Genomic DNA, 12,601 nt, shown 5'->3' with positions numbered 1-12,601 from the left:
GGATGGGATAGAAAGGCCGTAGGTGAAGTACCGGGGGATCTTTTGGTGTGCTGCGGCAACGGTTCTCTCTCAGTCCATGCTCGGTGTTCCTTCCGCCGAACGGATCGTCGCCGGTTTCTCTGCGTTCGACTTCATTCATCGCGTTCGGTTTGATCGCGATCGTGCCCGTTCGGGAGACTCGCGACCAGCTGTGACATCGCGAATATTCTGTGAAACCGTGCCCCGTTGAACGTAAACCCCCGGTCGGAGGGACGCAAAACAGGAGACACGATCGTTTTGAAAAGGTTCGTTCGACCCGCGGTGCACCGTTCTCCTTTGTCACGAGATTTTCGTGCCGCTCTACAACTCTGTACCGAAGTTTTTTTCGTTTTTTTTTTTTTTGAATGGATTTGCGGTCCGTACCACGCTGGACCGGTTTTACCAGATCAATAGAGTTTTCGCGTTTTTTCGACAATCGTCCAGTCGGTCTCTCAGTGAGTTGGAGTTTAGGGTTTCATGACGTTTGAACGGAAGGATCTTTCCCGACTGTGGGCGGCGTGGAGACAGTCCTCGATGCTGTTTCGTACGCGTCGAAAGTGTTTGTAGAAAATTACGCAGGAATACGTTGATTCACTGTTCGCGTGCGATCATCGTGCTTTCTCCCCTGCGTCATCCCGGTTTCTCCCTGATTGCACACACGTGCTCGCCGCGAATGTTAGGGACGCGATCCCTCCTCGTTGTTTCGATCTTCGCTAAGCGATAACTTGTTGTTCCACGCGTTAAGTGCATGACGCAAACGTACCCGAACCATTGGGTAACGACTCGCGTGCAAGGTCGATGTTAATGTGTCATTTTTTTCGAATAGAAACTTTCTAGCGGTCGGTCGAGTCACAAAGTCGCGCGGACCCCGCGATTTTCACGATCGAAACCACGGACGCGGAAGCGAATATTTGTCAGCGGGGGGGAATCAGCGGCGTGATACAACGAAACGAATCGAATTCTTTTAAGCGAAATTCCGTGCAACCTTGTCGGAAATAATGGTCGAGTCTGATGCCGAGGCATTGAATCGGGGCTAGACGGTCATGAATACACGGCGCACGATAAGAGGACTCGTACACAAAATTATGTTTATCGGCGCGTATAACTTTGAATTCGTACCGCGCTGCGAATTTTAAATTCAAGCTTTCCAACTAAACGCATGCAACGTTGCTTTTTCGAGATAAATTGGACCGTGAACTACCAAAGCAGTCAAAATTACCTATTCGTAATTTCTAACAAAACTGATAAAAAATTTACCATAGTTTTCTATAAGAGTACGAATATACACTTATTTCCATTGCATTGTACGTTTCTATTGTTTTAATTTCTTTGGTATAAATAGGTATGCTATAACTGTCGGTAGTTGTAGTGTTAAAGGTCCAAAGTAGATTAACGACGCTCGAGTAATCGATGTCAAGACGCGGTATTTAAGTTAAACGAAAGCATGGAAAATTGTGTCGAATCAGGAGATAGGTGGGATCGATAGGAACATGATTTCAGTCGTAATGTCTTTTTGCCGCGTTCGCGAGGCAAATCTCCCGCTGCGCGGCCGCTCGACCGCAGAAAAACCATGCGTGACATCGCGTGCCCGGCTGCAGGAAAGAGCATAAAAGTCCCTAACGCGTTGCAGTAGGTTTTCCATGGACGTTAAAAGTCGCGGTTATTACTCCACTGTCTACTGATCGTCTTTTTCCAATCTCTACGAGCATCTACGATACTTGCTCCAATTTTAAACCCACCGCTCGCAGTACATAGAATGCGCGAACGTGACGTTGTAAATAAAGGACGTGTCTCGACTCGAATTCGATTTGTATCGAACTAAATTTCGGATTTCGGACTTTTGCATTTCGTAACGCGCGTCGTCGGTGCACAGCCTGCTCCGTTTTCTCGTGCGACGAGTTAACACAGAGGTTTGAGAACGCAAATGTGGAGCAGGCCGGTGGTACGATAACGGGTGGCCTGTAACGCGATAACGATCCATTCGCAAGGTTACGAATCGAGTTTACTGTCACGATTACGACGAAGCGTTCCTATCGATGGCGGTTAGAAACCGCGGACTGCATATAGCCCGTGAAATATAGAACGAAAATGAGTCATTGCACCGAGACAGAAAGCGGACGACAAACGCTCGACGATTTGGCACCGTTTGGCGTCGTTTGTCCCCGGCCCTCGAGCACGCACGATGTAGTACGCGATGCTCATTCAACGTATGCTATTCAGTTTTAGTTCGCGGTTCGAGCATCGAGCGATGTTCCAGATTATCCACGTTCCCGTCGTGTCGATATTCAAATTCCACGCGGTTTCGATATTGCCCGGTATTCGCGACCGCGTTGCACACGCTTCGACTGTTGCATTCAGATATCGGAAATGGGGGAAATTTTACTCGATCAACATCCCGAAGATTCAATGACAATGATGTCGCGTGGACGATATAAAAATGCATCGCGCGCGTAAGAGAACCGCAAGGCTCGCGGATGCGTTCTTTCTAGCCGTGATTTCCGCTGATCGTAGATAAGATTCGTATCGACGAATAGGGTTACAAAACATCGTCTACGCTCTTCGATCATCGTCAGTGATTCACCGGGCGCGAGTCAATATTTAATTGAAGTCGACGACGCTGGTGACGTTACAGATCCCACCTGTGGAGCTCGTCGAAACGGTCACGAGTCTACGGAGCTTTGCAGTGAAAAAGAAAACCGGAAGCAGCGCGGACGATTCCTTGTTGCGAGAATTTCGAGCGTCGAATGGTACCAGCCTGTTTTCCGGTTCCGAGCGCGAGGAAAGTGCGTGACATCGGTGGGGCGGAATCGTTCCACGCGCCAGAGGATCGAGATCGAAGTCGGGTTCGAGAATCGATGTCGAAGTCGACGCGGGGCACCGAGTAACGGCGCGAAAGCCAAATCAAACGGAAGAGATCGGCGTTCATTGAGCGCGGCGCGGCTCGTTTCGAGCGAGTGCACCGACAATTACGTAATCCTAGGACAGAGAGTGAGACGGAGACCTCGTGCGAGACGCGACGAGGATGACCTTCGCAGACTTCTCATCTGTCCGTGTATCGTCGAGAGAGAAGAAGCCCGAGATAAGGCCAACCGCGAACTAATTAATATCTAGCCGCGATCGTTCCGTCCAGTCGAGTCGAGTCGGATTCGGATTCGGATTCGAGCCGAAGAGGAGAATGTCGACGCACCGCTGGCAGAAGAGATGACTCCTGAAAGAGGTCTACCTGGCAAGAAACGCTGAGGCAGCCGCAACCGGGGCTATCGTCGATCCTCGCCGCGCGTCAGGTGCTCCCTGAGAGATGACGGTCACTTACACTGCCGAAGTCGCTACCTGCAAAGGTCTCGGTTGCTTTCTAAAATTACTCCTAAGGTAAGCGCTTCTCAGTTTTGGCTCGACCAAACGCCGTGACGCTCCTCGCGATTAATATTCTTTGCTCGACAGGCCCGTTGAAAACGCTTTTCTTTCCTTTCGACAGAGTCGTTCGTTTGCTATGCCTTTGTGTATACAGACGAGACAGTAGACACGTGAACACCAAAACATTAGGCTTAGGCACGACGAGAAATAAATGAATTTTTAATACGATCTACCAACGATCGATATAAAATGTTCCTCGGAACGTTGATAGATTCCTGAATTTTCCAAGAAGTTTGATTCCTCGAGAGTCATAATAAAGAGGGCAGAACCAAACTACGTGGTCAATGACCTGGTTAGCGTCGCCGCACGAACAACTGGGGTCGGTCAGCAGGTCAGCCAGAGAGATTCTAACGATCCGACCTGGAGAGGGTCGATCGTAACAATCGAGTCGCGTGGGTAGCCTTGTTTGCCAAATCCAGGGCTTCGATTCGCTTCTCGCAAAAGTGTCGGAAGCAGAGCTCCATTTGTACGGAGCTCTTTCCATCCGCGTAACAGGAGACCATCGATCAATCCCTGCTTTAAACTTCTCGTTCGTACGGTATGAAAATAAAAGAGTCCGTAAAGAGCTGTTACTCGCAAGTGACGCGCCCACATCTCCGCGACTCGAGCTCCGAGAGCATAATCGTGTCCTCGATAAATTACATAATTCGTGCCGGGTTTGGAAACATGGGAGGAAGAGTTGATGGAATTTATTAGCGTTTCCGATAAGGCTAAAATTTACACAGCCTAGAATTTGACAGGTTCTAGCATCGTCCGGAGGTCGATTATTTCGACAGTTAGCTAATACATTTATCAGCAGCCATCTGGCAACGAATATACAACATGTTGCCCCTTCTCAGAGTACAATTAATCGTAAAAAATAGATTAACTTAACGGTGACTGATAAGAACGTGTTACCTCGTTGCTAATGATTTTGCCTCGATCGTCGCTCGAAAAATCTAGTCAACGATGTATACAAAATCGCTTAGATAATTCTCGTTACGGTGGTTCGGCCATGCAGCATTCATTAGCGAGTAAACAAGAGATTTCTCGGAGTCGTTGTTACGGCTGAAAATGATGAATTGTACTCCCCTGAAAGAATCGATGATTCGACGCACTGTAAGATGTAATTAGGTATAATTGCTCCGAGAAGCTTGTTGAATGGTATTCTGAACAGTTTCGTCATGTTACTCCACGATCGCGGAAGAATTCCGTTGACAAGTGTGCGTCACGTGTCAGCGAAGGATACGGAGAGGCTCGAAGTATGCGATCGTTCGAAGGCCTGGCACGAGGAGGCCGCTATCGAGCATCGTGTAAACGAGTACACACGCGGATCGTGTCACCAATTTTCCCCGTACTTGACGTATTTATTAGCCGAGCAATAATTCATCAAGGGTTTTGTTCGTTTCGCGCGACGAGCTCGTGTTTACAATATTCGCGAGTCTCTCGAATCCTATCTCTGCCGACGGTGAAAATCCCACGGTCGTTCGCGACGTCTCGTTGCCTGTGGAAATTATTTCCTCGTTTTGGCATTGCTAATCCGCGACAGTGGACTTCCGGGTCGCTGACCTTTCTATTATTATCCCCGTAACTCTTAAATTGCACGCGTGTCGATTGCCTTCTTCCATCTCCTTTTCTTGATTTTTCCTCGTCCCTGACGATATCGTCGTGGAGCACAGTACCAAGAAGGCAATATAGAAGATCCGCTCTCAAAGTATTTTTTTTACCAATCAATTTATGCTTTACTGTTTTCACGAACGAGTAAATTTTAACGCGGTCGGGGTCTCTCGCGATCGATCGTATCTCTTTCGAGACAGAACCGCGGTTTCATGCGACAGGCGTGCGCGAAGAACAATGGGGAATTGTGCGATCCTGCGTCGCCATCAGGGACGATTTAATTATAAAATACTTTGCGGGCCTGAGTGTGCTCGCAGCCGCCGGGTGCTCGAGAAAATCTCGAGACAGGAAAGAAATCTCGTAACCGGCTTTGGAATCCATCCAATGCTCTTTGTAATTACGTGGCCACGCGTCACGCGTTCCTCGAACGACACTATGTATTCGGGTATCATTTTTCTGGTACCCGCGTCACAATCATCGACGGACCCGTATCTAACCCAGATACGGCTCGAGCGCTCAAAGACGCTTTCCGTCGATGCTTTTGCAGCTCGAAGGAGTACAACGAAATTCCCCGAAATCTTGGGATTTGTTCGTTAATCTCTCCTTGTGCAACGAGGAGTCGTAACTTGTTCGTTCCAAGTTTCACAACTCCCTGTACTTTTCCGCGAACGCTACACAGAATTTAAATCGTACTGTAAAAAGATAAATACTTTATCGGGTGTCAGATTCGTTCGAATCTTGAGTAGCGACATGTAGCCAGCGATTGTTTCCTGTAATATTGCGATAATTAGATTTTTTCCGTTGCGTATCTTTTATCAATTTTCATCGAACACTTCATTTCTTAATGAGTAAATGATAAACGCGAAAAGGTAAATCAAAGAAGCGTGCACGGAGCTCGTCGAGCGGAAAGAAATATTACAGGTGTCCGTGTACTCGTTTCCGGTATCGGGGAAAGTATTCCGAGAACCTACGAGTCGAAACCCGATATACTGTTTGCGTAGACATCTTTATTCTTATTTCCGTGAATCAACACCTTGCGTTAATCAGCTTGGCCGATATTGCGCGATCAAGCCGTTATTTTTGGATTCGAGTTATTTAAAAGTATCCTGCACATGTTTATCGCGACGGATCTTGTCGATCGACTTATCAGCGAAGCATCGTAGACGCTCGGATCGATACGATCGATCGATAAGAGTTAAGTAACGTTATCGTGGTTTCCACCGTTGAAAAAAACATACCACGAACGACGTTTCTAGTCGGTTTTATCTAAATCGTTTCCCTCATTATATTCTATTTTCAGATGGCGGGCAAGCATATACAAGCTCGTCTGGCTGGACCTGGCCCTTTTCCTCTTCATATACTACTCGTTGTCGAGCATCTATCGTCTGTTGCTCGACGACGATCAGAAGAAGATTTTCGAGGCCGTGGTAGCGTACTGCAACGAGTACAGCGACCTAATACCGTTGTCTTTCGTCCTTGGTTTCTATGTCAGCATCGTTATGACCCGATGGTGGAATCAATACATGGTGATACCGTGGCCGGACTCCATCGCCGTCTTCGTGTCGGCCACTATCCACGGGAACGACGAGAGAGGTCGATTGATGCGTCGAACCATCGTCAGGTACATACCGTGGAACCTCGGTTAATGCAATTTTAATTGTTACTGCTCTTTATACGATAGTTGTTCCAACAAATAACACGCAAAGTTACATAATATATTCGATATTCCCGTAACTGCGAATTTATACCGAAGCAGCTGCTGAACCGTCTTGATCGAAACGAACAAGTTGTTATTTGTTAAGTCAACGCGTGTCCACTAACCCTTTGCACTCGCTATGTCGAGTAGTGATTCGATGTAAATTTTGATCAAATAATTCTATGACATTTTTTCAAGTCGAAACCAAAGAGATATCGTACACTCGAAAGTTACAAAATACAACAACAGTGTAAATAAAACAGATATTTTAACAGGTAAATTTCAAACAAAACACTTAAAAGCTTTGGGAGCTGCTGGATAACAAGATCGAAATATAATACGGAGTGCAAAGGGTTAATGGATCACGAGTTTGGCTCGATATCGTGAAGCAGTTTGTCTGAGAGAATACTCTGTTCTCGAGGCAAAGATCGAGTCGTGCCGTTTCAGATACGTATGCGTCTGCCTGACCCTGGTCCTGGCGATGATCTCGCCCCGCGTGAAGAAACGGTTCCCCACGTTGGAGCATTTCGTGGACACCGGTTTGCTGCTGGAGAACGAGCTGGTGATATTTCAGAGCCTGAACTCGAAGTTCCCGAAGCCTAGCAAGCACTGGCTGCCGATCGTCTGGGCGTCGAGCATCGTGACACGTGCCAGGAAGGAAGGTCGAATCCGCGACGATTTCGCGGTGAAGACGTTGATCGACGAGCTGAACAAGTTTCGCGGCCTCTGCGGCAACCTCATGCACTACGATACCATCAGCGTGCCTCTGGTTTACACTCAGGTGAGCGCCGCGCTACGTGCAAACGGAATTCGCTCTCTCGAGACGAATTTTTATTCCCATTCGGGGAGCAAGAATTCGCCCAACCTTGCAACCAGTGCCAGATAACGATCAAATGTATGCGGATCGCCGATACCGTAGACCACGGCGCAACACAAATTCCCGTAACGCGCCAAAGATATTGCGACCACTTTTTTTTAAACCGCGAGGCCAACGGAAGAATTTTGTTCGAATAAAATCGAGGCTCGTTGAATCGTTCTTTTCGCAGGTGGTAACGTTGGCCGTGTACACGTACTTCTTGACGAGCGTGATGGGTCGCCAGTGGGTGCAGAATTCGTCCACGTCCACGTCGAAGATCGATCTCTATTTTCCAGTATTCACGACGCTCCAGTTCTTTTTCTACATGGGCTGGCTGAAGGTCGCCGAGACTCTAATCAATCCGTTCGGCGAGGACGACGACGACTTCGAAGTGAACTGGATAATCGACCGGAATTTGCAAGTAAAACGTCTTTGCAATCGTTGAACAATTATTACCCTCGCGAGGCGGGGAAAGAACGTCGTTGACGGCGCGTTTTGAGGCGTCTCGGTGTATATACCGCGTGTTCCTGTTTGGAAGGTGAGCTACCTAATCGTCGACGAGATGCACCACGAGCATCCGGAATTGATTCGCGATCAATATTGGGACGAAGTCTTTCCTACGGAGCTTCCGTACACGGCTGCCTCGCAGGCCTTCCGCGAGGAACACCCGCAGCCGTCCACGGCCGGGATTCAATTGTCCGCGGCGCAGCAAGAGCTTCAACCATCTTCTGTTAGGATCGACGAAATGGCGGGGAATTATCAACAGAAATTCCGGCCAGACGACACGGCTGACGACGCCGCGTCCGGTATACATTTCACGGCCACGGGAAAAATGTCAAGGTTGGTTCTCGAGCAGCGTAACATTACGAACGCTTTACGCTCACGCGACGCGGGTTTTTTTTTTTTCTCGGAAGCTCCGCTATTATTATCGATCGAACAGTTTAACATTTCTTGATAATTAGAGGGCGGTAAAAGTTCAGCTTTTGATCCAGCGGATTCAAAAAGAGATTCAGAGACGTCTGAGTGGGTTTGTTGGGATACCAGTAATTAAAAGTTGCGAAACTTTACAGGGCTTCGATACAATTGTAATCTGGAAACTTCAACCCTTACGACTTTACATAATTATTCAATTCCCTGTGTTTGCAAAACAGTCTTCGTTACCCAACAACAGTAAATTTTGCATATAATTTACATTTGTACTAATAATAAAATCGAATGGGATCGCTTGTAAGCGGCTTGATCAACAGTTATGAAAGTTGCTAATTACATTCTGTAAGTTATAGTCTATAATTCGTTAAAACATTTAAAACAGTTGCCCCATCTGAATCAACTATTTTCCAAATATCTTAAATTAATTTCCTCTGATTATCTGTGAAGCAACTTAAAATATGATTTCGTTTACCCCGAAAGCTGATCGATCAATAGCAATCGCGGAGCTTGTTGAAGCACGAGGTGCAGATGTATCGTCAGTGTATACCGTACTAAAACTTTTCTTACGCACTTACGCTTTTAACGCATGATCCAGGAGCGCTACCGAAAGTGTCAAAATAGCGAGGTAATACGTTTGCTTTTCCAACGGTCCTCGTTCCAGTTACAAAACGAAGCGTCGTTCGAGGGCCGTTTTTTATGGAACGGGAAGTGTATGTTTATTTGTAGGAGCGCCAGCAGAGTGAGCAATCGTGATCGCACTTTGAGCGGGGGCTCCACGCCCAGCAACCTGGGTGGTTCATTGACGAGAGTGAACAGCGTGACCAGCGTGCTGAAACGATTGTTCAGCAAGGAGGACAGACCGGATGGCGGGCTGAACAGCGGCACCAAAACGCCCGCAAGACTAGCCGCCTCCAGCTCCGCCGCCTCCTTGCAAAATCGAGCAGTTGGTACGTCGACTTATTTAACCCCTTAACGCTCATATTTTTCGGGTTAACCAAGAATGATCAGTTTTCTTTATTGGATTTGTTTCTAAAAATGCGGTTTTTCTTAATTACAATGTTGTATTCAACGTATAATTTGAAGGGAAACAAATATTATCATCCCTTAAACCATTAGATTAAACAAATATCGTTTTTCAAAGCAGTCAGACTCGAGCATGAACGTTAAGGGGTTAACTAGCTAAAGACCAAAAGATCACCAAACGTTTCCGTAAACGATATTTTCTGTGAATTCGATTGTCAACAGTCGGAGGTGGTTCGATGAGGATAGGAGTGATAAAGGAAGAGGCGGACGAGCAGATGACCCTGACGTCGATGAAGTCGGACAAGAGGCCTCACGTGCAGAGTATATTCTCCCCGGGACCACCGCCTCCTAGTGCACCAGTCGCTGTTCCCGGGTCGGAGCACTCGCGTAACGGGGAGTTGTTCTCGATCAGTGCCCCCGTGACAGGTGGCATATTGGAAGAAGGCAGCGGGAATGGTAGCGTCAACGACAGGAGATACGTGACTGGACCAAGGTTAACATTCGTCCCGATGGCGTTTCGATTCCGAACGTTTTCATAAATGATACGTGGAAATTGTTGGGATTTCAGGGCGGAACGAACCACGCAATCGGCGCGTTCCAGCATCGCTTACGAGCCAGCCATCAGCTACGTCGGAAGCGTAATCGCGGACGACCTTATCAGCACTCGTAGCTCTTCATGCGCGAGCGTAAATTCCGACGACGAGTTCACGAAGCTGAAGACGGAACGGGAGAAGCAAAGACGGGACAGGGTGGTAAGACGATTGGCCAGGAGCTCCAGCGGGCAAAATAATTTGATCGGTGGACAATCGAGGAGTCCCCTGGACACGGAGCACCTTTTGCTGTCGGAACTGGCGAACGCGTCGCGGTTATCCATGGTGCAAATAGATGGGGAGGAGAAGGCGGTCGAGAGCGGTCGTCTTTAGCAAAATTTTCGATGGTTGTACTTCGAGGTTTAGTTTTCCAAGTTCCCCTCGGGCCCCTCCGCGCCAGGATATTTAAATAGAAAGACTAACGACCGGTCGAACGGTCGACGATAGTATACGAGTTTTGACGCAACTTTACAATTGTCAAAAATCGATTCAAACATTTTCTGTACATACGAACTTTTTACTAAAATGAAAGTAATAGGTGGACCGAACGACGCAGCTGACGATAGACATTTGCGAAAGGCTTTGAAATTGCACGAACCCGAGTTCAAATAGAATCGAAATTGATTAGGGGGAAAAAAGTTATAGTGCCTGTAGAAGTAGTTTGTAAAACATTCCGTCAACGGAAGCACGATGCCTGGCTTTCTCTAATAAAAATATGGATTTAAAGATAGGATTACGCGAGTCGTGCTTAGTGGAACACTTTGCTACTACGATTTTACACGCATTGGAAATTTATTCTACGCTCGGGCAAAACGAGCAGAACGATTCGCACTCTGTACAACTTCTACAGCTTCTTTAATACTGGAGCCTGACGGCCGTCCGTTGAAAGGTTGTTCAAATATTGCACGCGATGTCCAAAGATTAAGTTTGTAACATACAGGTGCAAGCGCGAAAGTAATTATCGCTGAAACGATGGATTCGCTGTATATACCGGCATAGCTATCGCATAAAATTCTACGTGTCTATAATGTGACAATAATCGCGGGGAACGTTGCCATCGATCGACGCCTTGAGGGAATTCAATTTTACACATCTACGTTTAGCGAGTAATGCAACTTGAATCGATTCTAAATTTACGAAAACTTGTAAATAATAGGCTCAATTGTAACGTTTCACGAGCAATAATTTTCGTTTTTTATATTCCGTAACTATCGGTATAAAAAACGAGGGAATGTAGATATTAGCGGATAACTTAACAGGTAACGTTATTGGAACACAGTTTTATTTAATTAATTTCGTTTTAAAATAATACGAAAATCGTCTTACATCGATCGGTACGTGTGAAATAGTTCGTCGAGGAATTTTCGAACGAATCTAATTTGTTAAATATAAGCAACGACCATTATACTTTTTGTGGTTACGAATCGACGAAAGTATATTAAAAGTGCCTGCGTTGTGCCCGCCTGTATCTGGTACTTGACTTACTCGTATCGTTAAATAACTCAAATTTCTACTACTTCGATGTTACGTTTAAAAAAAAAACGAAGAATAAACGTGCTCTCTTCGGAGCAACGCGTTCGTGCACGCACATTCCAGGAATCGTAAAGGAATTTAGGCTGAGAACAAAGTCGATAAAACGATCGCACATTTACAGGATAAAGTTAATTTGATAGTTCTCTTACATTTGTATTTATGTTACTTGTACTTACGATTATTCAATTACTTTCAACGAATGTAGCGTAATTGCGAATCGGTACGCAATGTGCAAGACAAGCGAAAGTTTAGGATAAACTTGAAACGCCATCGCACGTCAGTAAATTTTATACTACGAATAATAGACGAAATAAACATTCTAAGAATTCTGAAACGTACACTTCTATAGTGTACATCGTATGCGTATGCTTCACATGAGCGTACAATTGCATAGCCTAATTGACACTCGTTTACTGCCTGTGTATAGTTCACGTTAGACATTTTGTCTTTCATTTTGGAATTACATTCCAGGGGCGTGGATAAATCTTATGGTGCTCATGGTTCAGCAATTCGTTTAACAGTATTACGGTATTGGACTACCTTCTCGGAATGTCTATCAGAAATGTTAATTTCTTCTGAATAAACACGAGTGACTTTCAAATACGGTGTTGGTAATAATTTCGGCGTTCACGTCGCGACGACATCCAATTCCATTCGGTTCCCGCTAAATAAAATTGCCTTCCGGTCTTCTAATATTTAGAAATATTCCAATTTTTGAAATTTTATCGCTTAGTTGTATCGGATTATCCTTGTATTTATTGGTTTTGTACGTATTTCTGTAATATGTCTCCCTCATCCATCAGGTTTACGACCGAAGAACATTGTTTGAATATTTACGGAGATCCGTTAATGCAAGAAACGTTTAATAGATAAATAGTCGAGCATCGTTTAGAAAATTAGTATTTTCGTTCGTTTGAATCGCCTCGCGGCAAAGATAGTTACCGC

At 46.0% G+C, this 12,601-nt stretch overlaps 1 protein-coding gene across 2 annotated transcripts; it reads left to right on the top strand.

Moving 5' to 3' along the window:
- The first annotated feature begins 89 nt into the window (after positions 1-89).
- Positions 90-12,242, top strand: LOC122398033 (bestrophin-4-like). 2 transcript variants are annotated; one of them, XM_043397625.1, is made up of 10 exons: positions 90-284; positions 2,651-3,387; positions 6,329-6,649; positions 7,172-7,505; positions 7,771-8,001; positions 8,119-8,420; positions 9,106-9,135; positions 9,237-9,457; positions 9,756-10,026; positions 10,102-12,242. In XM_043397625.1, exons 2-10 carry the CDS (start codon positions 3,317-3,319, stop codon positions 10,454-10,456), a joined length of 2,136 nt encoding a protein of 711 aa, XP_043253560.1. In that variant the 5' UTR covers positions 90-284; positions 2,651-3,316; the 3' UTR covers positions 10,457-12,242. The 2 variants fall into 2 exon arrangements, with proteins under 2 accessions (XP_043253560.1, XP_043253559.1); XM_043397624.1 differs by lacking the exon at positions 9,106-9,135.
- Positions 12,243-12,601: the final 359 nt, after the last annotated feature.

Source organism: Colletes gigas, unplaced genomic scaffold, assembly GCF_013123115.1.
Source record: "Colletes gigas isolate AHSC1104 unplaced genomic scaffold, ASM1312311v1 Colletes_gigas_Sc00010, whole genome shotgun sequence".
NCBI lineage: Eukaryota > Metazoa > Arthropoda > Insecta > Hymenoptera > Colletidae > Colletes > Colletes gigas.
This window is presented reverse-complemented; position numbering and strand designations above follow the sequence as displayed.